Here is a 26,979-nt window from a genome sequence, read left to right on the forward strand (position 1 = left end):
CAATCATGTCAGGGTGTTGAGAGCTATGTCCTTGAGTGTTTATACATCTATAAATGGTGATGAACAGTTCTGCGGAGCTGACATATTTCAAGAGTTTTAAGTGTGAAATCTAAAGTCAGAAATTTAATGGTACTTATTTGCTAATACAAATACGGTAATTAAGCAGCCCCTTTGGAAGCTCTGAGCTATGACCACCAAAGAATGGAAGAAGAGATTTAAGGATAAACCATTCGTCTGAAACCACAGTTACTTGGTGAGAGATTACCACAGAGGATGTCACACATGTGCCTAGAGTGAAAAGGCCCTTTCTCTATCAGTTTAAATAGAGAGATTTCCTTTGTTGTATTAGTTATTTCCCAATATCAAGTAGCTTAATTACCTAAAATTTTCAAATACTCCCCAAATGTAGAATGTATATAATCCATCTTTAAGCATTTTCTTAATCCTTTCTTTTAATTGTACTAAATATTTAAGATGCCTTTGTTTCAAACTAACATTAAACAAATCACTCTTCCAATAAATTTAAGTTTCCAATGCCAAAAATTATGATAGGTGCATTCCAAATCAAGCCACACTATGGTGTAAAAGCCAAAGGTAAGTTTGGGGGATGGGGGTGACTGTTAACTTGGCAGAAGTGCAAGAATCTTTTAGATTTGGGCAGATTATTGTTTTTCTATTAGGTCAATTTTTTACCTGTATTTTTTCACTTTAATCCATAAAATAAGGTTAAAGTTACTTATTTCTCACCCACCTTATATAACATTCAGTTCAATTCAACAGGAACATTAATAGTCTAAAATGTAGTAGAATCTTACGACGTCATAAAGTTTCCAAGAGTTTATACTTTAGTAGAAGAAATCAGGCTCTTTTAATTATTCAACTATAAATAAGGCATTTTAATCAGGTACGGCCTGATTATATGCCAATACAGGCATGTAATGAAAGTAATACTTATTTAGATTCACATCATTTGGAAAGTTTAATGGTACTAAAACAAAAAGAGCTATAAAAATCAAACTAAAGCCATTTATGCAATAGAAGTTGGTGGTTTATCTGTGCTGTAAAAAAAGTAGAACACTTACTTCTACCAAATCCATATCCTTAAGACTTAGTCCTGTTTTCTTCAGGGCCCCACTGATAGCAGGGACAGGACCTATATGAGAACAAAACCCAATTTCATCTTATAAGTATCAAACTTCTCCTTCTTTACTAATCAGGTAAGTAAGGAGGAAATAAAGTGACAGTTAGTAGCTGAAAATCTTGCCACCCTGATAGCACACAATACTAAATGATTTGACAATAAAGAAACAGGAAATGGGACCAGGGTGAAAAGCTGTTTATGCAAGTTGTAGATGAGAGACTTAACATGAAAAGGTCTACCATAGTGACTTTAAGAGTTCAAACAGCCAAAGGAGTCATATGGGGTTTTGTATAGATCATTCTTTTTTTTTTCTAGAAAGTCTTCCTTTATTAATGAACTCCTATTTCCCTCATGGTAATATTGAGAGATCGAAGCTCATTGGTTCCACAAATTTATATACACATCTATGTACATACACACATAGGTGTTTTTTTGCTCTTTTTTTAATGTATTTTTTTTAAATTTTAGCTTTTATTTAAAAAAAATTTTGCCCACTTTGTGCAGCTTGTGGGATCTTAGTTCCCCAACCAGGGATTGAACCCGGGTCACAGCAATGAAAGCGCCAAGTCCTAACAACAGGAGCACCAGGGAATTCCCATGTATAGATCATTCTTAATACCAAATGGTAAGGCAGACTGAGCGCTCTCCTGGTGGGATACAAATCATATGTATTCCCAGTATAGAAGTGACTGTGGCTACACTCTGAATTTTCAGGCCCATTTGGACAAAAGGCAAGAAACAGCAGTAGTATCTCCATATGGGCACAGTAAGATAGGAAGCTACCAGGCACTTTAGGGAAAAGATATCTAAAGCAAGGAGACGTTTATAACTCCAATGGTAAGCAGAGATTTAAAATAAAACATAACCCCCACTGAAGAAATGCAAATCCACCTTAAAAAACTTTTGAAATAAACTTTAGCTCCCAGATTTCTGATGATCACGAATGACAGTTTAATACTGCTCTTAATTTTTAAGTAAATTGATATTTCTTTCCAAAAAAAAATCTGGCTAGGGATGATTATCTACTTCTCTATCTGTTCTTAGAGAATGAAATTGCCATAAATGTTTAAAAAGAAAAATATGTGGTGTGTTTTGTTGAATTCAAGTAGTCAAATATTCTGTATCAAGTTTCACAAACATACCTAAGGTAAAATGGGAAATCAGTCTTTATAAGAAAAAGCAAAACACAATCTAAATACAATGTAATTAATTTTGTCACCTAGTTAAAAAGTTTCTTGGACAACAGTCTGCTGATTGGCAGGGCCATCCAATTAACACTTTTCGATTTAAAGCATCAGTTCTATACTGGCTACTGATTTAATACAGAATCTAATTCCAGATTCTCTTTGTATCTCTAAGACATGAAAATGGGATGGGTAGTCGATAGAAGAGCATCAGTTATCCAGCATGGTCAGGGGGTGAAATATCCTACAGGGGTGAAAGGTACACAGAACTAAAAGCTGAGGGTGTAAAACCATTGTACATACTTCCATGTCTTCATAACCACAGTCAGCATGACTAAATGTGTTCATATTAACTTAGAATCATTACACTCAATTGTAACAATATGCTAGGCCACAAGATAATTTTTTTTTTTTTTTTGCAGTACGCGGGCCTCTCACTGTTGTGGCCTCTCCCATTGCGGAGCACAGGCTCCGGACGCACAGGCTCAGCGGCCATGGCTCACGGGCCCAGCCGCTCCGCGGCATGTGGGATCCTCCTGGACCGGGGCACGAACCCGTGTCCCCTGCATTGGCAGGCAGACTCTGAACAACTGCACCACCAGGGAAGCCCCACAAGCTAATTTTTAAAGGACTGTTTCCATACCACTCTATTTACTGGGACTCAGGACGGTAGAGTATTCTTGTTGGGAAAAAGGACACTTTACTCCTTGGGTACCTTTGGGGGCCATAAGCGTCTCATCAGAAGTGCTTTGAGCTGGTTTTTAACTCATTTCTTTTGAAGCACTGGAATCCTTTCTACAAATGAAACCCTATAACAGATAAAGCAAGAGCTGCCCCGGCTGAAGAGGCATTTCAATGGCATTTATTGTACTACGGGGCAAACATTCAGGCCCTGAAATAGAAGGAAGAAAAACTACATTTTCTTGCTCACTAACTATGTCAAAATGTATCAGAACCTCTTAAATGAGGTTAAACTGAAAACTATAAAATAACTACTTGTCTATATCAAATAAATATGGTTGATCATCAAAACAATCAAGGTATACTGAAAAAACCCCACATTCCTAGGCTCTACCCTGGACCTACTGAAACAAAACCTTGGGGTGGAGTAGGGTTATGGGTAGATTCTGATCATCATTTGGGGTTGGGAACCACTGCCCTAGATACCAAAATGATAAATGCCATATCAACATACAGATATTTAATTTTTCAAGCTACCTTCCATTTCTAAGATGAAACTTATATTTTGCTGACAGCAGGTAGTTGAAAGCTAGTAAGCTTTTAAGACTGTAATAAAGAAAAAAAAAGACTCACAAAGCAGTTACTAGAGTTGTGGGAAGATTAAATGAGATATATTAAGGACCATGTGTAAAACACCCAGTATTTTCTCTATTTCACCCCATGATTTTTCCATCTTGCACTTTCTTCTGTCTTACCAGTACCTCGTAATCCTTCTATGTTGTTTACTGTGTGTTAATTTTATGTATCTTAAATGGACAACGGGACATGATTACTGCCCAGAAGGAGTTTACATGGCCTTGATCTTCCTATTATGCCTGGCACAGTTTTTCATAAAGATAAGTTGTTTAAATGATTGATTAACAATCTCCTTTTCTCTACAAGTGCCCTTGATTTGGCCACTGTTTCAGGAATCTGAATGCCAAAGAAGTCTTATCTTCAGAAATGTAATAGAACCAGTTTGTTTCACCACAAACTTACCAATACCCATGATACTGGGATCACATCCTGACACAAAATAGCCCACAATTCTTGCCAGTGGTGTGAAGTTATGTTTTTTAACAGCATCTTCACTAGCTATGATAACAGCTCCAGCACCATCAGAAATCCCCTTGGAAACAGAAACAGATGTTAACTAGAGGGTAAAAGAATATAGTTAATCAAGGTTCGAACTAATGGAGTGGTATTAGGATTCTGGCAATACATAGGAAGCAGTGCCATAATTTGGGATACAAGTTGTATTAGTGGCACATTGCTGGATTAAAGAGATTGTTTTAGGCACAGAATACAACCTCACTACGGGAAAATAGGAAAGAATGTCAAGAAAAAGCTTATTATCCAGATGTGGGTAGATGTAAGAAGAAATCTGATGAGTTGTATACATGAGGAAGAAAAACTAAAATAATAAGCCAGGTAGATTTCCTTCTAACATTCTGAAAAGACTAAGAAATTGGAAACGTATTATATAAGGGCTCCTGGCTAAAATATTTTATTTTGGACTATGAAAACCCAAATTAATAGAATACGAACACTACTAGCTTAAGCTAGATAAGCAAAGACTAGCATGAAAGGTATCTAAAAGGTACTGCATGATTATTTTGCAATTAACACGTCAGGAAGAGTTCAAGATAATCCGTGGTGCTACCTACCGATGCGTTCCCTGCAGTAACAGTTCCTTCTTTCTTGAACACTGGAGGAAGTTTATTTAACTGCTCCAGGGTTGTTTGGGGCCGAGCATGTTCATCTACCTGCATTGTCTGTTTTCCTTTCTTTGTCTTCACCTCAATTGGTGCCATCTCATTACTAAAGTAACCAGCATCATTAGCTGAAATAGTAGAAAGACTATTCATTAAAAAGAGGAAAAAATAACAGAAAGCAGAAAAATGAAATCAAATATATCCTTCAATTTATTTATTTAGGCTGCACCACACAGCTTGCAGGATCTTAGTTCCCCAACCAGGCGTGGAACCAGTGCCCCTTGAAGAGGAAGCACAGGGTCCTAACCACTGGACTGCCAGGGAAGTCCTTATATTTCAGTTTAACTGCCAGGGAAGTCCCTATATTTCAGTTTAATTTAATATTTCAGTCCCTATATTTCAGTTTAATTTAATATTTCAGTTTAATTTCAGTCCCTATATTTCAGTATATCTCAGTCTATTTTAATATAAGCCTTTATTACTTACATAACTTACCTTGCCTACTGGAGGATTTAATATACTATCATGCATGCAGATGCGTTCTGTACCTTTTTAAAATTACAATTTCCGATTTCTTTTACAAGATACTGCTAGACTATTAGTGTTTGTTACCTACAGGTGTAATGGCACTGAATGGATTTCATGCCCTTTTTTAACTTCTCTGGGTGAGACATGAAGTAATTAAAAAGTTACCAAGCTGTACCTACAGTCAACAATAATGTATTGTACACTTAAAATTTTATTAAGAGGATAGATCCCACGTTAAGTGTTCTTACCACAATTAGAAAAAAAGTTACCAAGTTGTCTATGTCACCAAGTAATCTATGACTGAAATTTAATGACAGGCAACCTGAAGAAATTATATGTGCTATTACTGACACAATTCTAAGTAAAACAGCTTACCTACTTCCACCTCCACTGACTGGACTGGACAATAGTAATATAAAGCTTCAGAAATAGAGTAAGCCAGGAATAATATCACCTTAATTTTGATATCACTTTATAGCAGGCTAACACTTTCCTTATTTGGTTCTCACAACAACTCTGTTAGGAAAAAAGGGAAGGCAAATATTTTTATCTCTGTTATTAGCTCAGTGAATAAATAATTGGTGAACAAATGACTTGACTGAAGTCAGAAAAACTGTATGTGGCAAAACTAGAAACAGGCTGATAACGCTTGACCTCTACACCAATACCCTTTCACTTAAATGTGTAACTAAAAAACAGAGGATGAGTTGGATTGGCTCCATCAGACTTATCTCTCTTGAAATGCTAAAATGAACTTTATCCTCACCATTCCAAGTAGTTAATACCCCTAAATAAGAGTTTCTGCTCATTTATAACACTTTAGTTTTCAAAACCCTTTTCAGAGGACTAACAAATTTCTTCAACTCACCATACTGATAAAAGAATGGCTGTCACCTTGCTCATTTTGGACTGGCTCACCAGCAGTGTGCAATGTTACACAAGGGCACCATGGCACCACATCTAGGGCCTTGGACTATTCTGAGTCTCTGAGTCAGGTGCAAGGATTCTCAGTTAGGAATGGGAGAGAGAAGTCATAAAAGGATACCCAATGGGTCTTTCCCAAACATATCATCCCCTTCTTGTGCATATAATATGCCTCTCGGGGGAGGATATCCTCTCTGTCTCAGCTGTCCCAGTGAGCCATCATCTCTGATGGAGTGTATCATAGTCCTCACAGTCTTCTGCTGACCAGTGTCCAGATAGGGCCAACTAACCATACTACTTTTTTTTTTTTTTGCGGTACACGGGCCTCTCACTGTTGTGGCCCCTCCCGTCGTGGAGCACAGGCTCCAGACGCACAGGCCCAGTGGCCATGGCCCACCGGCCCAGCCGCTCCGCGGCATGTGGGATCCTCCTGGACTGGGGCACGAACCCGCGTCCCCTGCATCGGCAGGCGGACTCTCAACCACTGCGCCACCAGGGAAGACCCATACTACTTTTTAAGTAGTATTCACATACTTCAAAAGAGAAACACCCAGTTAATTTGCAATTATAGAATATTTAATCATTAAAAAAAAGGAATAGGGCTTCCCTGGTGGCGCAGTGGTTGAGAGTCCGCCTGCCGATGCAGGGGACACGGGTTCGTGCCCCTATCCCGGAAGATCCCACATGCCGCGCAGCAGCTGGGCCCGCGAGCCATGGCCGTGGAGCCTGTGTGTCCGGAGCCTGTGCTCCGCAGCGGGAGAGGCCACAGCAGTGAGAGGCCCGCGTACAGCAAAAAAAAAAAAAAAAAAAAAAAAAAAAAAAAAGGAATAATGAAAAACTGTGGTTTTCTAAAGGTATAATTTTAAACTAATATTATATGACCTTCATAATCTAAAATGATAAAAATCTTTCCTAGTTTTCTTTCTATAGATATTTATAATAAACAATTTCACTGACCAGCTTTCCACCTCTGCTGTGACTGCAGGGCATATTTGTCACTGTCTTCTCTGCTTATTTTATGTTTTGCAGCAAGATTCTCTGCAGTAATTGCCATTGGGATTTGAATATGCTGATCTGTTAATCCTGTCCACAAAGAGTCTTCCAGCTATTAAAAGAAATTAATAAAATGATCTGTAAAGCGTATCTTTTGAAAGTAATATGCTATCATTTCTTTAAATAATCAACAGTTCCAATAAAAATAGTAAAATCAGATTTTCTGATAAGCATTTAGTATTGATTTATATTCAGTTCTGAGACATTTTTTTAAAACCATCCAACACCATAATAAAATGCACACACCCTCCTCTCTAAATGCAGGGGTCTAAAGAGAGCCAACAGTGCTAAATGTGCAGGGTGACACACACAGGAACTCACCCCACAATCAAAACTTAAACCCTTGTGGTTCCATTTTGTAAGAAACTTCAGAGTCCTCGTGCAACACTTCCCTGCAGCCACCTTTGTAAAGCAGTTACAAGCCCCTTACAAAAGTGTATGGCTGTGCTCTTTTTCCATCCCATGCCTTCTGTGGCAGGAACAGCTGGTTCAATCAGCTGTTACTACAAGGTTGATAAGAGCCTGGAATAGGCTCCTTGAGTAATGGTTGGTATTTGCTATCCAATTAGTTAAGTCTCTGATAAATGTACTCTACCTGTTTCTTCTAGACTGCCTTGTCACCTTTTGAGTCACTGACCTGTCTTCCCAAAGGTTTTCTTAAACATATTAGGTATCTTAAATGTTACCTCATATTTTCTAAGTCATACTCCTTTCAACTTTCAAAAAGGCAAGGTGAGAAACTGGGTGAACGGGATAAATCAATGATTACGACTGGGAAATCCTAAGAATATACAATGTCATCAGCCCTTTGATGTGGGAAGGACAGCATACTATCACTCTTTTTTAAAAATATTTATTTATTTGGTTGCACCAGGGCTTAGTTGAGGCAGGTGGGCTCCTTAGTTGTGGCACGCGAACTCTCAGTTGCAGCATGCGTGTGGGATCTAGTTCCCTGACCAGGGATCAAACCTGGGTCCCCTGCATTGGGGGTGTGGAGTCTTAATCACTGTCCCACCAGGGAAGTTCCTATCACTTTTCTTCAGTACTACTCAGGCAGTTCTCAAAGGGTCATTTTTTATCTGACTGATTTGGGATGCTATAAACTATATTTGAGGAGAATGTTTTCTGTGATAAAGAAGAAATCTATTCAATGGAGATTGCTCCAGAAATAAAATTTCCATAAATCATGGTAAAGATTTAATTATTTGGTTTACCAATTATTCAATAGAGAGATTAATTCAACCTTTGCCCATCTTTTTAATCCACTCCTTCCCTTCCTCCATCTCCCCAGGTGTTAATGCCACTACCAAAGATGTGCCGAGACAAAGTCTAATTTTATGTGAGTTAAAGTGTCAAAATTAACAACTACGGAATAGTTTACAAATTTCAAATCATTCATATTTTACCAATCCCCTATTAACAAAACTGGTTTAAAAATTCTTCTCTACCCCAAAATGCTGTTATTAAAATTATAGTACAATAGCATAAGAAATAATCTTTAAAAATTTTAATGGTTCCAACCTTGAGATCTGATCCAAGCGTAGTTCCAAAACGAATATTTCTGACATAGAAGGGAGCCTGACTCATGCTTTCAGTTCCTCCACACAAGACAATTTCAGAGTCTTTAACACAAATTTCCTATTTAAAAAAAAAAGAATGACAACAATGAAACCTTTTATTGTGACAGAAGTATGTACTTAAAAGTATGTATTAAGCAGTAAACCAATAGTAAAGCTAGTAAGCAACATACCCTCGCTTAACAGTAAAACTTCCACATTACAATGTCTCAAAGGGAAATATTTGTAAAGTAATTGCAAAGCAAATGCTAAACTATCCATTCCCAAGATACAAGGGGAAAAAAAAACAAACAGACTTCAATCATTTGTGCAGAAGTAACAAATCCTACTACCTACATTTTGACAAGGAATGGTAATTCTTAACTCAATACAAATCTTGAAAATTAGCATAGATATTAATGTCTGATATAAATGTACAGATTGCCAGCAGGTAATAAAGAATAAATCCTTTAAAAAGGCAAAAGTAAAATTTACCCTATTGATGGATGAATCTGAAGGAGACCACAGATTATAAGAACTAGGTTAACCTAAAGGACTCATAAAAAAGAACCTGTTTCATTCTTCCAACTTTTTCTACTATTTGCATTTCTCAGAAAAACAGCAAAGAACAACCCTCCAGGAGAGAGACCTTAAAGATGGCGGAGGAGTAAGACGTGGAGATCACCTTCCTCCTCACAAATACATCAAAAATACATCTACATGTGGAACAGCTCCTACAGAACACCTACTGAACGCTGGCAGAAGACCTCAGACCTCCCAAAAGGCAAGAAACTCCCCACGTACCTGGGTAGGGCAAAAGAAAAAAAAAAGAGACAAAAGAATAGGGACGGGACCCCAGTGGGAGGGAGCTGTGAAGGAGGAAGGGTTTCCACACACTAGGAAGCCCCTTTGCAGGCAGAGACTGCAGGTGGCGGAGGGGGGAGCTTCGAAGCCATGGAGGAGAGCACAGCAACAGGGGTGCAGAGGGCAAAGCGGAGAGGTTCCCACACAGAGGATCGGTGCAGACCAGCACTCACCAGCCCGAGAGGCTTGTCTGCTTGCCCGCTGGGGTGGGTGGAAGATGGGAGCTTAGCCTCCGGCTTCAGAGGTCAGATCCCAGGGAGAGGACGGGGGTTGGCTGCACGAACACAGCCTGAAGGGGGCTAGTGCGCCACAGCTAGCCAGCAGGGAGTCTGGGAAAAAGTCTGGAACTGCCTAAGACAGCAGATACCATTGTTTCGGGGTGTGCGAGGAGAGGGGATTCCTTCCCCATGTGCCCACAGAAGGCAGAGCACTGCTTAAGCGAGCTCCAGAGAAGGGCATGAGCCACGGCTATCAGCTCAGATCCCAGAGACGGACATGAACTGCGAACGCTGCTGCCGCTGCCACCAAGAATCCCGTGTGCAAGCACAAGTCACTACTCACACCCCCCCAGGAGCCTGTGCAGCATGCCACTGACAGGGTCCTGAGATCCAGGGACAACTTCCCCAGGAGAACATACAGCGCGCCTCAGGCCGTTACAATGTCATGCCAGACTCTGCTGCCATAGGCTCGCCTGGCATTCCAATTATGACTACCATACCCCTTCCTCTCCCCGGCCTGAGTGAGCAAGAGAGCCCTAATTAGCCGCTGCTTTAACCCCCTCCTGTCTGGGTGGGGAACAGATGCCTGAGGGTGACCTAAATGCAGAGGTGGGGCCAAAACCAAAGCTGAACCCCAGGAGCTGTGCGAACAAAGAAGAGAAAGGGAAATCTCTACCAGCAGCCTCAGGAGCAGCGGATTAAATCTCCACAATCAACTTGATGAACCCTGCATCTGTGGAATACCTGAATAGACAACAAATGTTCCTAAAACTGAGACAGTGGACTTTGGGAGCAACTGTAGACTTGCAACTGATTTATTTCTGATTCTTATGTTTATCTTAGTTTAGCTTTTAGTGCTTGTTACCATTGGTGGATTTGTTTATTGGTTTGGTTGCTCTCTTCTTTTTTTTTTAATTTTTAAAAATTTTTATTTGTTTTTATATTATTTATTATTTTTTTTCTTCCCTTTTTTTCCTTCCTTTTCTTCTGAGCCCTGGGGCTGGCAGGGACTCAGTGCTCTGGCCAGGTGTTAGGCCTGAGCCTCTGACGTGGGAGAGCTGAGTCCAGGACATTGGACCACCAGAGACCTCCCGGCCCCACATGATATCAATCGGCGAGAGCTCTCCCAGAGATCTCCATCTCAACAATAAGACCCAGCTCCACCCAACGGTCAGCAAGCTCCAGTGCTGGATGCTCCATGCTAAACAACTAGCAAGACAGGAACACAACCGCACCCATTAGCAGAGAGGCTGCCTAAAGTCATACTAAGTTCACAGACACCCCAAAACATACCACCAGATGAGGCCCTGCCCAAGAGAAAGACAAGATCCATCCACACCCACCGGAACACAGGCACCAGTCCCCTCCACCAGGAAGCCTATACAACCCACTGAACCAACCTCACCCACTGGGGAGAGACACCAAAAACAACGGGAACTATGAACCTGCAGCCTGCAAAAAGGAGACTGCAAACACAGTAAGTTAAACAAAATGAGAAAACAGAGAAATATGCAGCAGATGAAGAAGCAAGATAAAAACCCACCAGACCAAACAAATGAAGAGGAAACAGGCAGCCTACCTGAAAAAGAATTCAGAGTAATGATAGTAAAGATGATCCAAAATCTTGGAAATAGAATGGAGAAAATACAAGAAACGTTTAACAAGGACCTAGAACAACTAAAGAGCAAACAAACAATGATGAACAACACAATAAATGAAATTAAAAATTCTCTAGAAGAGATCAATAGCAGAATAACTGAGGCAGAAGAATGGATAAGTGACCAGGACGATAAAAGAGTGGAAATAACTGCCTCAGAGCAGAATAAACAAAAAAGAATGAAAAGAATTGAGGACAGTCTCAGAGATCTCTGGGACAACATTAAAAGCACAAAATTTGAGTTATAGGGGTCCCAGAAGAAGAATAGAAAAAGAAAGGGTTTGAGAAAATACTTTAAGAGATTATAGTTGGGAAAGGAAATAGTCAATCAAGTCCAGGAAGCACAGAGAGTCCCATACAGGATAAATCCAAGGAGAAACATGCCAAGACACTATTCAATCAAGGTATCAAAAATTAAATACAAAGAAAAATTATTAAAAGCAGTAAGAGAAAAGCAACAAATAACATACAATGGAATTCCCATAAGGTTAACAGCTGATCTTTCAGCATAAACTCTGCAAACCAGAAGGGAGTGGCAGGACATATTTAAAGTGATGAAAGGGAAAAACCTACAACCAAGATTACTCTACCCAGCAAGGATCTCATTCAGATTCGATGGAGAAATTAAAACCTTTACAGACAAGCAAAAGTTAAGAGAATTCAGCACCATCAAACCAGCTTTACAACAAAGGCTAAAGGAATTTCTCTAGGCAGGGAGCACAAGAGAAGGAAAAGACCTACAAAACAAACCCAAAACAAGAAAGTAGTAATAAGAACATACATATCGATAATTACCTTAAATGTAAATGGATTAAAAGCTCCAAACAAAAGACACAGACTGGCTGAATGGATACAAAAACAAGACCCATATATATGTTGTCTACAAGAGACCCACTTCAGACCTAGGGGCACATACAGACTGAAAGTGAGGGGGTGGAAAAAGATACTCCATGCAAATGGAAATCAGAAGAAAGCTGGAGTAGCAATACTCATACCAGACAAAATAGACTTTAAATTAAAGACTATTACAAGAGACAAAGAAGGACACTACATAATGATCAAGGGATCAATCCAAGAAGAAGATATAACAATTGTAAATATTTATGTACCCAACATAGGAGCATCTCAAGGCAAATGGTAACAACCATAAAATGAGAAATCGACAGTAACACAAAAATAGTAGGGGACTTTAACACCCCACTTTCACCAATCATCCAAAATGAAAATAAATAAGGAAACACAGCCTTTAAATGACACATTAGACCGATGGACTTAATTGATATTTAGGACATTCCTTCCCAAAACAACAGAATGCACTTTCTTCTCAAGTGCTCCTGGAACATTCTCCAGGATAGATCATATTTTGGGTCACAAATTAAGCCTCAGTAAATTTAAGAAAATTGAAGTAGCCTCAAGTATCTGTTCTGACCACAATGCGATACTAGATATCAACTACAGGACAAAAACTGTAAAAAATACAAACACATGGAGGCTAAACAATACGCTACTAAATAACCAAGATATCACTGAAGAAATCAAAGAGGAAATCAAAAAATACCTAGAAACAAATGACAATGAAAACATGATGACCCAAAACCTATGGGATGCTACAAAAGCAGTTATAAGAGGGAAGTTTATAGCAATACAATCCTACCTCAAGAAACAAGGAGAGTCTCAAATAAACAACCTAACCTTACACCTAAAGCAATTAGAGAAAGAAGAACAAAGAAGAACCTGAAGTTTTTTGTTCCTCAAACCAAAGAAGGAAAGAAATCATAAAGATCAGATCAGAAATAAATGAAAAAGAAATGAAGGAAACGATAGCAAAGATCAATAAAACTAAAAGATGGTTCTTTGAGAAGATAAACAAAATTGATAAACCATTAGCCAGACTCATCAAGAAAAAAAGGGAGAAGACTCAGATCAACAGAATTAGAAATGAAAAAGGAGAAGTAACAACTGACACTGCAGAAATACAAAAGATCATGAGAGACTGCTACAAGCAACTACTATATGTCACTTTAATGGACAACCTGGAAGAAAAGGACACATTCTTAGAAATGCACAACCTGCCAAGACTGAACCAGGAAGAAATAGAAAATATGAACAGACCAATCACAACCACTGAAATTGAAACTGTGATTAACAATCTTCCAACACACAAAAGCCCAGGACCAGATGGCTTCACAGGCGAATTCTATCAAACATTTAGAGAAGAGCTAACCCCTATCCTTCTCAAACTCTTCCAAAATATAGCAGAAGGAGGAACACTCCCAAACTCATTCTATGAGGCCACCATCACCCTGATACCAAAACCAGACAAAGATATCACAAAGAAAGAAAACTACAGGCCAATATCACTGATGAACATAGATGCAAAAATCCTCAACAAAATACTAGCAAACAGAATCCAACAGCACATTAAAGGGATCATACACCATGATCAAGTGGGGTTTATCCCAGGAATGCAAGGATTCTTCAGTATATGCCAATCAATCAACGTGATACACCATATTAACAAACTGAAGGAGAAAAAACATACGATCATCTCAGTAGATGCAGAGAAAGCTTTCGACAAAATTCAACACCCATTTATGATAAAAACCCCGCAGAAAGTAGGCATAGAGGGAACTTAACTCAACATAATAAAGGCCATATATGACAAACCCACAGCCAACATCATCCTCAATGGTGAAAAACTGAAACCATTTCTTCTAAGATCAGGAACAAGACAAGGTTGCTCACTCTCAACACTATTATTCAACATAGTTTTGGAAGTTTTAGCCACAGCAATCAGAGAAGAATAAGAAATAAAAGGAATCCAAACTGGAAAAGAAGAAGTAAAGCTGTCACTGTTTGCAGATGACATGATACTATACATAGAGAATCCTAAAGATGCTACCAGAAAACTACTAGAGCTAATCAATGAATTTGGTAAAGTAGCAGGATACAAAATTAATGCACAGAAATCTCTGGCATTCCTATACACTAATGATGAAAAATCTGAAAGCGAAATCAAGAAAACACTCCCATTACCACTGCAACAAAAAGAATACAATATCTAGGAATAAACCTACCTAAGCAGACAAAAGACCTGTATGCAGAAAATTATAAGACACTGATGAAAGAAATTAAAGATGATACAAATAGACGGAGAGATATACCATGTTCTTGGATTGGAAGAATCAACATTGTGAAAATGACTCTACTACCCAAAGCAATTCACAGATTCAATGCAATCCCTATCAAACTACCACTGGCATTTTTCACAGAACTAGAACAAAAAATTTCACAATTTGTATGGAAACACAAAAGACCCCGAATAGCCAAAGCAACCTTGAGAACGAAAAACGGAGCTGGAGGAATCAGGCTCCCTGACTTCAGACTATATGACAAAGCTACAGTAATCAAGACAGTATGGTACTGGCACAAAAACAGAAATATAGATCAATGGAACAGGATAGAAAGCCCAGAGATAAACCCACACACATATGGTCACCTTATCTTTGATAAAGGAGGCAGGAGTGTACAGTGGAGAAAGGAGAGCCTCTTCAGTAAGTGGTGCTGGGAAAACTGGAAAGGTATATGTAAAAGTATCAGATTAGATCACTCCCTAACACCATACACAAAAATAAGCTCAAAATGGATTAAAGACCTAAATGTAAGGCCAGAAACTATCAAACTCTTAGAGGAAAACATAGGCAGAACACTCTATGACATAAATCACAGCAAGATCTTTTTTGACCCACCTCCTAGAGAAATGGAGATAAAAACAAAAATAAAGAAATGGGACCTAATGAGACTTCAAAGCTTTTGCACAGCAAAGGAAACCATAAACAAGACGAAAAGACAACCCTCAGAATGGGAGAAAATATTTTCAAATGAAGCAACTGACAAAGGATTAATCTCCAAAATATACAAGCAGCTCATGCAGCTCAATATCAAAAAAACAAACAACCTAATCCAAAAATGGGCAGAAGACCTAAATAGACATTTCTCCAAAGAAGATATGCAGACTGCCAACAAACACATGAAAGAATGCTCAACATCATTAATCATTAGAGAAATGCAAATCAAAACTACAATGAGGTATCATCTCACACCAGTCCGAATGGCCATCATCAAAAAATCTAGAAACAATAAATGCTGGAGAGGGTGTGGAGAAAAGGGAACACTCTTGCACTGTTGGTGGGAATGTAAATGGATACAGCCACTATGGATACGAGTATGGACGTTCCTTAAAAAACTAAAAATAGAACTACCACACGATCCAGCAATCCCACTACTGGGCATATACCCTGAGAAAACCATAATTCAAAAAGAGTCATGTACCAAAATGTTCATTGCAGCTCTACTTACAATAGCCAGGACATGGAAGCAACCTAAGTGTCTGTTGACAGATGAATGGATAAAGAAGATGTGGCACATATATACAATGGAATATTACTCAGCCATTAAAAGAAACGAAATTGAGTTATTTGTAGTGAGGTGGATGGACCTAGAGTCTGTCATACAGAGTGAAGTAAGTCAGAAAGAGAAAAACAAATACCGTCTGCTAACACATATATATGGAATCTAAAAAAAAGAAAAAAAAGGTCATGAAGAACCTAGGGGCAAGACAGGAATAAAGACACAGACCTACTAGGGAATGGACTTGAGGATATGGGGAGGCGGAAGGGTAAGCTGTGACAAAGTGAGAGAGTGGCATGGACATATATACACCACCAAACGTAAAATAGATAGCTAGTGGGAAGCAGCCGCATAGCACACGGAGATCAGCTCGGTGCTTTGTGACCACCTAGAGGGGTGGGATAGGGAGGGTGGGAGGGAGGGAGATGCAAGGGGAAAGAGAGATATGGTAACATATGTATAACTGATTCACTTTGCTATGAAGCAGAAACTAACACACCAATGTAAAGCAATTATACTCCAATAAAGACGTTCAAATAAATAAATAAATAAATAACGATCTTGAATACACCCATTTTATAAAGCAAAATGGACTCCAACCCAAGAATGTGAATATAAAATCTTTTGTCCCATTATAGTAATGAAAATCACGTAAGGTCTCAAAATTTATAGCTGTGATAAAATACAGACAGTAGCAAAGGAAAACTTTGTCTGATCTGTAATAATGTCAACCTCATTTAAGGAGGGATATAGTTATCAATATATAAGCACCACTTTCATTCTCTATTATGCCATTCTGTTTTCTTTTTTTTTTCTTTTGGCGGTATGTGGGCCTCTCACTGTTGTGGCCTCTCCCGTTGCGGAGCACAGGCTCCGGACGCGCAGGCTCAGCGGCCATGGCTCACGAGCCGAGCCGCTCCACGGCATATGGGATCTTCCCGGACTGGGACACGAACTCGTGTCCCCTGCATCGGCAGGCGGACTCTCAACCACTGCGCCACCAGGGAAGCCCCCATTCTCTTTTCTTATATACTTTTTCCCTCTCTTGTCTTACCAGTCCTGCCATCACATATATGATAATTGGCCAAGCAATTCATCTTTGCTATAAGCTTGGTGAAAAAGCAAAACATATGAGCTAAGTACGATGAAGAAAGGGTAAAATTAATAGCAACAAAAGCTTAAAAACATGATTTCCTTGGTGGGAAGTTGTTCAAAGGCAATTTCACACAAATTTTCTTTCCAACCACAAAGGAATCAAGAGTAATAATCATTATTAGAGGTGTTGTTTCCCAATATTTAGTAAGACAGTGTATAAAATCTAAGTGCCTTGAAGAAACCACCAGAAATTAAGACTTAAGGGCTCAGGAATAATAGTATTAAAAGAAGTCAGAGCAATATTCTTCTTAGAGTCATACTTTAATATGAATATAACATTAATGATGAAACTGCATTTAGCCTAGTCCCTTAGAAAATTTAGTAATAACAATATTCCTGTGTTTTAAAGGGAAGAATTTAGTAGTGTTAGGCAGAGGAGTAAAATCTTACCTTGAGGTTACAGAAACATTTAATCATCTTGATTCTCTCCTACTCTGCTATAATATATATTACATTAACTAGATTTATATTTCTAACTATTTTTGAAAATGCGATTGTTAAGACATTTTCCACATTTTGGTATATCAAAACAAGCAGACCATTCATTTATATGGATTCAGAATAGGACAATCCTAGTTATCATCCATAGCATTATGTTACTATATTTGACAATGATGGAAGCTTGTGTATGTAGTATGCCTATACCTGTAATAAAAGTAGATTAGATTAATTTGTTCCTAATTCAAATTTGATTCCATTTGAACAAATTCCAAGTCATATGGCTCAGAACAAAGTCTATATTTGACTTCCACAATTTAAAAAGACATTGACAAAATGAAAAGGAGTTGAGGAAATCCCCAAAGCTGTATATTTAGACCTAGTTCATTTTCATCAAGATCAAGATGTTATTTTACAGCCCGAGTTAAAGAATGAGTTTTCACCAGGGGGCAGCTAATATTTATTTTCGCTAAGGACTAAAAGAGAAAAAATTGGAACCTGATTCATGATGATTCAGATTAGAAAAAATAGAAAATATTTTGAAATTTCAGAGTTATTAACTATCGCAATGAATATTATTGAGGCTGTGAATTTCCTTTGCATATGTTAAGATTGGCCTCCTTCTATCATCCATGTGGGATAATATATGCAGCTTTAGCTGCCAAAAGTTGTGCAGTGAAAATAGCTACATTTAACATTGTGGTGTGATAATACGCGCTATAGTTGAGGATTCTGCATGTACCTTTGCTTTTTTGTTAATAAAGTAGATTCAAATTTTATTTTTAGTGTGAAATAATTAGAGAGATTTATGGAGTCATCTATCCTAGTCAGCTTGTTCTCTTTATTATATAATGGGTTACAAAGAAAGTTTAATCTTAAAAAAAAATCCTTTAAGAATTCGAGACTTGCATGCATCTCATTGTGGTGATCTGTAGCTTTTGTGTACCCAGCTGTCTACGGTTATAATTAAAAGAAAAAAAAAGGCAGTATACAGATGAACCTGAACCATAAATTATTTAACATATTGTAAAATTTGTAAATGTATGTTTTAGGAATGTTCTGTATAAGTTCTCAAAGAAAATCAAAGGTGAATTCATATAACTAGTTTTTGTACATTTACACGAAAAACAGCATGTTACACATTGCAGCTTTTCAATCACTTGTCTGCAGCTACACTCAACATGCTCCTGGATATTTCATTGCACTGGTTGTACATGTAATTGCTGTTATTTTTACAACAGCCGTGCAGCACCCCAGAGGCTGAATTCAGGAAATGAAATGAAGCTTATTGAAATTTGAGGAACGACTGTCCAGTAATATAGAGAAACAAGAAAACAAGTTGATTTTGCCCGTTATAAATGAACAAAATTGATTAGTAAATGAGCCAAGTTGTACTTCAATTCTGTATCAAATGTCCAGTGAAAGTCCTGATTACTAAAATCTATACAATTAAAATATTATAAACCCCTTGTTACATGGGTACACTATCAAAACATTTACCTCAGTGTTATTTCAACAATAAGCATAATTAACAATGCTATAGCTCTGAGGTTTTACGTAGACATTAAAAATGCCTACAACAAAAATTAAACAAAAGCGAGGACTTTTTCAGTACCAATAATTAACCAAGTTTTTGCCAGTTAAAGATAAATGTACAATTTTAAATTAAATGGCAAACTAATATGGCTACTGATTCTCTTCCTCAAGGCTTAACCTGAGAGAGGTTCCAGAAACAAGAGAGGTTTATGAATCTTGTAACCTAACAGAAAAACTTTGATAACACAGTTTTAAAATGAGTGTAACTGTGTTCCGATAAAACTTCATTTATGGACACTTGCATTTAAATTTCATATAATTTTCATGTGTCATAAAATACTATTCTTCATTTAATTTTTTAACTATTTAAAAATGTAAAAAATATTCTCAACTTGTAGGCTGTAGAAGGACAAGCAGCAGGCAAGATTTGCCAGTGGGGCTGTAATTTGCTCATCCCTAAGCCAAAAGGAAAAAGACCGGGTCTAAGGAGTCTTCCAAAAGTCATCAGGAATGACTGAAGAAGAAAGAATTAGAAAAAAGTTGAGATATGAAGTAAAAAATTATGTAATCTAAGTACCCAATTATTTATTTAAATATATATCTAAAATTCACACAGTGACCTTCTCTAGAGGTAGGAATTTAGGGTTGTTATATTTTTTTTCTTCTCTATTTTTCTAAAATCCCCATAATGAACATGTTATGTTTTTATTATTTGAAAATAAATCACTTTAAATCTGGAGGGGAAAACAAAAAACAAAAAACCCTCCAAGAGCCTGATGTTTAAAATGATTGCTAGGAAAATCAGGGTCACTACCTGATATATTGTTACAGAAATAAATTAACCTGAAAGTGATTTATTCATTATAAAGTTTTATCTTTTATTTTGTAATAACATGAAGACTTTGACAACTTAGATTTTACTATATCCCTTTTCCTTATGCTCAAGGGAACAAATGTATTTGCCCAACTATCCCTTGAAGAGATTATGCTAGTTTGTACTTCTACCAACAGTATCGTTCAGTTCCTTTGTAATAAAATACATTTCTTATCATCCTCTAAATTCTCCAACTCCCTTCCTCATCTTAGAGTCTTTATTCAGTGTTTCAAACTGCCTTGCCCGGCACTCTCACAGATCTGGGTTCAGATTCTTCCTCTACAACTTAGTAACCTTAACCTTTAATAATCAGTTTCCTTGCCTGTAAAATGGGAATAATAGTTCTTGCCTCATAGGACAGTTGTGAAGATTAAATGAGATACTGAATGTAAATCTATGTGCACAGTGTCTGGCACATAGGAAGCACTCAATAAGAATGACAGTCATGACTAGCTTTTTAAAAATTGTGATAAAATACACATAACATAAAATTTACCATTCTAACCAATTTTAAGTATACAGGTCATTAAGTACATTCACACTGTTATGCAACCAACCACCATCCATCTCCAGAAGTCTTTTTCCATTTCCATACTGAAACCCCATACCCATTAAACACTAACTCTCCATTCTCTCTTCCCCACCAGCTCCAACAATCCCTATTCTACTTTCTGTCTCTATGAATCTGACCACTTGAGGGACCTCATATAAGTGGACTCATACAGTATTTGTCCTTTTGTGACTGGCTTATTCCATTTAGCATAATGTTTTCAAGGTTCATTACTAGCTTTTAAGAAACGATTTTCTATGAATATTTCCAAGAAAAATTAAATATTGACCTCTCCTAATAAGTACTATAAAATTAAAAACCTACAGTGTTATATTGAAGTGAGGCATTTCCTCTAATAACTATTAATATTTTCAGAGAATTAGATAAGATGTTGCCTATACCTGACATCCATTCACAATGGACTGGAAACCGGAGCCACAGAGCCTATTAACAGTGACAGCTGGGGTCTCTTTTGGGATTCCCACACGTAAACCAACATGTCTTGCCAAGTATATAGCATCTGAAGAAGTCTGGAACAGAGGGAAAAGAAAAAGAATTTCCTCTATATATCTAGGAATTAAGAGGAAGGACACAATATAGTAAAATGTTCACAATTTTTCAAAAGTTATATGGCTCTAAGGTAGGTAGGACACAATGCATACAGGTACAGCATATTTTATATAATACATGTTAATGATTTGAATAAAACCTGTAATTCGGCCAACTCGATTTTAAACAAAGTATGAGAAATCCTTATATTAAATCCTCAGTAGAACACAGAATTTCATAACAATTAGAACTGTTTAAAAATGGAATACGCTATCTCGAAGTAGTACGTTCTTTAACAGAGGAAGCATTAGAGGCTATGGTTCTCAACCTTGGCTGCACAGTGGAATAACCGAGGAAGCTTTATTAACACAGTGATGTTCAAGCTACTAACCAAACCAATTAAACCAGAAAGGCTGGAGGTGGCCACAGGCATCAGTAGCTACTTTTAATAGCACCCAGGTGATTGTAATGTGTAACCAAGGCTGAGGCTGGCTGACCTAGGAAGGGGAGAGATGAACAATGGTCAGAATAAGAGGTGGGACTAGACCACTGCTTCCCAAACTTTAAAATGCACACTGGGGCATCTTGTTAAAATGTAGGTTCTCAATAAATAGGTCTAGGACTAGCTGAGATTCTGCATTTCTAACCACTGCCCTGGTGAGGCCAATGTTGCTGGTCCAAGGACCACACTTTGAGTAAGAAGGGACGAAACAACGTTTTTTTCTTTTTAACAATAACAACAGCTTCTATTGTAGAGAAAGCTAAAGCAAATTTGATAAAATGTAAAGTTACAAGAATAGTACAATGAACACCCTAAAGTTACCGTGATGGACCAATTCTTTACGTTTTATCAAATTTGCTTTAGCTCTCTCTACAATAAAGGTACATTAGTGCCTTTAACACCAAGAACTTTAACACCTCTCAAAATAGGCAGGGCATAAATATATAAGTTCAAAATATAGTCGATTCTTATTATGTGTATATTATATACTTGCAAATTCACCTACTTGCTAAAATTTATTTGTAACCCCCCAAATCAATACTTGCAGCACTTTTGTGGTCATTTGCAGACATGTGCAGAGTGGAGAAAAATTTTAGCTGCATGTTCCTAGCTAAGGCTGAACAAGGGGACACTCTGCCTTCTTGCTTTAGCTCTCAACCTAGAAACAGTAATCTTCCTGCAGTCTATTTAGTTTTATGCATTTTTGTGCTTCTTGTGGGTGATTTTACTGTTTAAAATGGCCCCCAAGTATATAATGCTGAAGTCCTTGCTCTCCAGTATCCCTAAGTGCAAGAAGGCAGTGATGTGCCTCACAGAGAAAATATGTGTTAGATAAACTTCATTCAGGCATGAGTGATAGTGCTGTTGGCTGTGAGTTTAATGCTAATGAATCAACAATATATATTAAATACGGTGTCCTTAAATAGAAACATATATAAAACAAGGTTATGTACTGATCAGTTAACAAAAATGTTGTGACCGGAGGCTCACAGGAACCTCACCCTGTCATTTCCCCTGGGAGCAGTGGTTCAATAGTTGCTAATTCAGTGTACACGGCAACTATATAAAACATAAGTACTGTGAATAATGAGAATTGACTACCATGAACAGTTGTGTGCCAATAAATTAGATAATTTAGGTGAAAAGGACAAGTGCCTAGAAAGACACAAACTACCGAAACCAACTCAAAGAAAAACAGACAATATGAATAGACCTATAACAAGTGAAGAATGAATTAATTAGTTATCAAAACACTACTCACCAAAAAAGCCCAGACTGGCTTCATTACTGAATTCTACCAAACATTTAAAGAAGCATAAATACCAATTATTCAAACTCTTCCTAAAAAATAGAAAAGGATCACTTCCCAACTCATCATGAAGCCAGAATTATCCTGATATCAAAACCAGACAAAGACATGACAAAAAAGTACAGATTAATATCTCTTATGAATATGGATATTAAAATCTCCAACAAAATACTAGCAAACAGAATTCAGCAATGTACAAAAAGAATTATATGCCATGACCAGTGTAAGGGTCATCCAGAAATGTGAGGTTGTTTCATCACCTGAAAGTCAATTAATATATCACATTGTGTCAACAAAATAAAAAACAAAAATCATATGATCATCTCAATTGACATAGAAAAAGCACTTGACAAAATCCAACTCCTTTTCATGATAAAAACATTCAATAACCTAAGAAAAGAAGAGAACTTCCTCAACCTGATAAAGGGCATCTGGAAAAAGCCATATAATCATACTTAATGGTGAAAGACTGGATGCTTTCCCCACAATATTAGGAACAAGACAGGGATGTTCATTTTTTGTCTCTTTCATTCAACATCAGAGGTTCTAGACAGAGCAATTAGGCAAGAAAAATAAATACATAAATAAAAGAAATCCAGATTGGAAAGAAAGAAGCATAACTATCTCTACTCTCAGATGACATAACGTTATATATAAAAAATCCTAAGTAATCAACTAGAAAACCATTAGAAGTAATAAATGAGTTCTGCAAGGTTTCAGGATATAAGATTAATATATAGAAATCAACTGCATTTCTTTTTTTGAAAAATCAGCTGCATTTCTATACACTTGCAATGAACAATCTGAAAATGAAATAAGAAAACAATTCCATTCACAATAGCATCTGAAAGAATAAAATACTTAAGAATAAATTTAACAAAAGAAGTGCAAAACATATTCTGACAACTCTAAGACATTGTTGAAAAAATTAAAGAGGATTTATACAAGTGAAAAAACATGCCATGTTCATGGCAATACTCCTTCAGTTGACCTACAGATTCAAAACAATCTCTATCAGAATCTTAGCTGACTTCTTTGTAGAAATGGGGAAACAGATTCTAAAATTATCAAACTGCAGGAGACCCAGAATAGCCAAAACAACTTTGAAATGAATAACTAAGTAGAAGGACTCACATTTCTTGATTTCAAAACTTACAAAGAAGCAATGATGATCAAGACAGTGTGGAACTGACATAAAAAGGATAGAAATATAGATCAGTGGAAGAGAACTGGGAGCCCAAAAATAAAATCACGTGTCTATGGTCAACTGATTTTCAATAACAGTGCCAAGACCATCCAATGGGAGAAAGAATAGTCTTTTCAACAAATAGTGCTAGAACAAATGGATAGCCACATGCAGAAGAATGAATTTGGACCTGTACCTCAAAACGTATATAAAAATTAAATCAAAATAAATCAAAGGCCTAAATGTAAGAGCTAAAAGTATAAAACTTAGAAGACAACATAGGGATAAGTCTTCATGACCTTAGATATGGAAATGGATTCTTAGATAATGACACCAAAAGCCTGAGCAACAACAACTGAAATTGGGCTTCATCAAAATTAAAAATTTTCATACTCCAAAAGACACTATTAAGAAATGAAAAGATAACAAAGTATAGAAAAATATTTACAAATCATGTATCTGTTAAGGGACTCATATCTAGGATATATAAAGAACACTTATGACTCAATAATAAAAAGACAAATAACCCAATTAAAAAATGAGAAAAGGATATGAATTAGACATTCTCCAAGAAGATATGGCAATGGCAACAAGCTAATGAAAAGTTGGTCAACATCATCAGTCATCAGGGAAAGGCAAATTAAAACCACAATGAGATACTACTTCATATTCACTAGAATGGCTATAACAAAAAGACACACAATAACAAGTGTTGACAAGGATGTGGCAAAAGTGGAACCTTCGTACACTGTAGGTACGAATGTAAAATGTTTCAGCTGCTTTGGAAAACAGTCTGAAAGTTTCTGAAACAATTAAATGTAGAGATACCACATAGCCTAGCAATTACACTCATAGGTATACACCCAAGGGAAATAAAAACCTATGTCCACACAAGAACTTGTACTTGATGTTCAAAGCAGCATTATTCACAAGGGACAACTGTGCACCTTCTTCTGAGCCTTATCCCAGCTCTAAGAGCTGAAAGCGCTCAGTGCAGGAGGTGGCAGTAACCTCAAGTCTTCTCAGCCTGCCTCACCCTTCTCAGTCTGGAACCACCTTAACGAGTCAGGAGAACAGTGATTAGGGCCCCAGTACTGTCAGTGGCAATGCACTCAGTGTAGAGCCTCCGTCCCACCAATGAGGCCTGAGAAGAGTAAGACAGTCCCCACTTCATGGCCACACTTTGAAGGAATATTCAGCTTTCAATTACTGCAAATGAATCATCTATTTTGTATACCATACATAGCAAGGTAGAGGGTAAAGGAGCTTCTCATTTCCCACAAAACACTGACCGAGCTCCTACTGTGTGTAAGAAATTATGGGAGATGTGTTGCATTGCTTGGGTTTGCTACCCTCCTTAGTGGCGCACAGAGAGAACCAATTAACTTCAAATAAGTCAAGGAAATTAATTTGCTATTTAAGAAGCAATAAAATGTATCCCAAGTCCCAGACAGATCCCAAATAGATATATAGTTTCTGAATATATGTTCTTTTGAATTATATATGTTCTTTTGAATTATATATGTCCTTTTGAATTATATATGCCATTGCCTCTGGAGTCAGAGGACTCCTCAAATTATGAATACCTTCAACTATTATTAAATAGTACACCATTACAACATGTTAAAGGAATTATTTTTAGAAACTGATAAAAGAAAGCAATAGGAATGAATATGTCCCTTCAGCCCTACTAACCTGTATGACGTTGCCTACAACGACACTGTCAATAGTTTCAGGCGAGACTTTGCCAGCAGACAAGGCAGCCCTGGCAGCAGATTCAGCCAAGTCAGTAGCTGTGAAGTCTTTCAGAAGACCTCCATAAGCTCCAAAGGGTGTCCGCTTAGCAGCAACGATGAACACACCTGTTGCAAAGAGGAGAGATTTATGAGCAACTACAGGTTAGTCAGTGTCCCTAACATGCTTTAAATAATTTAATTGTGAACCTTATTGTAAAGTACAATTTTCAATTAAATAACTAAAAATCTTTGTCACATAATAATACATAGAATGGGTCACACTCAGAGAAGCAGTACTAAAAGTTATCATTTTGATCAATACCTACATGCTGGCACCAAGAACTGTACTGCAGGCTACGATGTAAATCCATTTTGGCTAGATGACATTCTTATAATCTGATGATTTGCAATGCTAGAAACATTTGTTTAAAACGAAATGCTTCTTCTATTTGCTGGAGTATATTGCCTAGTCATAGAATCAAAGAATCTCCCAACTAGAAGGTACCTTAAGGTTGTTTGAGGCCAACCACTCATCCTATAAGAACATCCTCTAGAATATTCCTGACAAGAGGTCCTCTCTAACTTCTGCTAAAGAACTTTCAGTAAGAAGGCATGCTCCATTGTGTGAAGCAGTGTGCCCGTGCATAGGCAACATAACCTAACGATTTGTTTTCTCATACTGAGCTGGCTTGGCTTACCAAGTCTTCCATCTACCAATCGTAGTTCTATCCAAATGCATTCCAAACTCAGACAGATTATATAGCTTCTAGAACATACACTGCTTTGAATTTGTATTACATATGTCACTGCTTCTAGAGTCAGAGGATGACTCAAATTACAAATTTCAAATAATGTGAACTATTATCTTTTACTCTTAGAATAAAATGAGCAAAACAGATGAGGGTATCTGGAGTCAGCTAACCTGTAAAATTCCCCAGACCTAATGACTCTTTTCCCAAATACACAAAAAGCATTCTTTCAACAGTTCTTTATTTAACATTAATTCTGGCTGTTTTTCTCTAAAGACACTCTCATTTGCTAATATCCTTTTATAATGTGTCAGTTAGAATGTAACAAAGTTTCCTACATCTGACCTAACCACAAAGGATACAGAGGAATTATCTATACATCTATTATTGCAAAGACTACAAATTTGCAGTATCACTATTGGTTC

At 37.4% G+C, this 26,979-nt stretch overlaps 1 protein-coding gene across 1 annotated transcript in view; it reads right to left on the bottom strand.

Annotated features, from left to right (window-relative positions):
• ACAA2 (acetyl-CoA acyltransferase 2) overlaps nucleotides 1–26,979 on the bottom strand; it is a 44,214-nt gene that overhangs the window by 10,111 nt on the left and 7,124 nt on the right. The window contains exons 2-8 of the mRNA XM_081252332.1: nucleotides 25,765–25,931; nucleotides 20,925–21,053; nucleotides 8,787–8,903; nucleotides 7,170–7,317; nucleotides 4,713–4,888; nucleotides 4,045–4,174; nucleotides 1,083–1,153 (exon numbers count right to left, since the gene is read on the bottom strand). Coding sequence (XP_081108458.1) covers nucleotides 1,083–1,153; nucleotides 4,045–4,174; nucleotides 4,713–4,888; nucleotides 7,170–7,317; nucleotides 8,787–8,903; nucleotides 20,925–21,053; nucleotides 25,765–25,931 — 938 coding nt within the window. The remainder of the gene's footprint in view (nucleotides 1–1,082; nucleotides 1,154–4,044; nucleotides 4,175–4,712; nucleotides 4,889–7,169; nucleotides 7,318–8,786; nucleotides 8,904–20,924; nucleotides 21,054–25,764; nucleotides 25,932–26,979) is intronic.

This window comes from Mesoplodon bidens (assembly GCF_964165515.1).
Source record: "Mesoplodon bidens genome assembly, chromosome: 13".
In the NCBI taxonomy this organism is placed as follows: Eukaryota; Metazoa; Chordata; class Mammalia; order Artiodactyla; family Ziphiidae; genus Mesoplodon; species Mesoplodon bidens.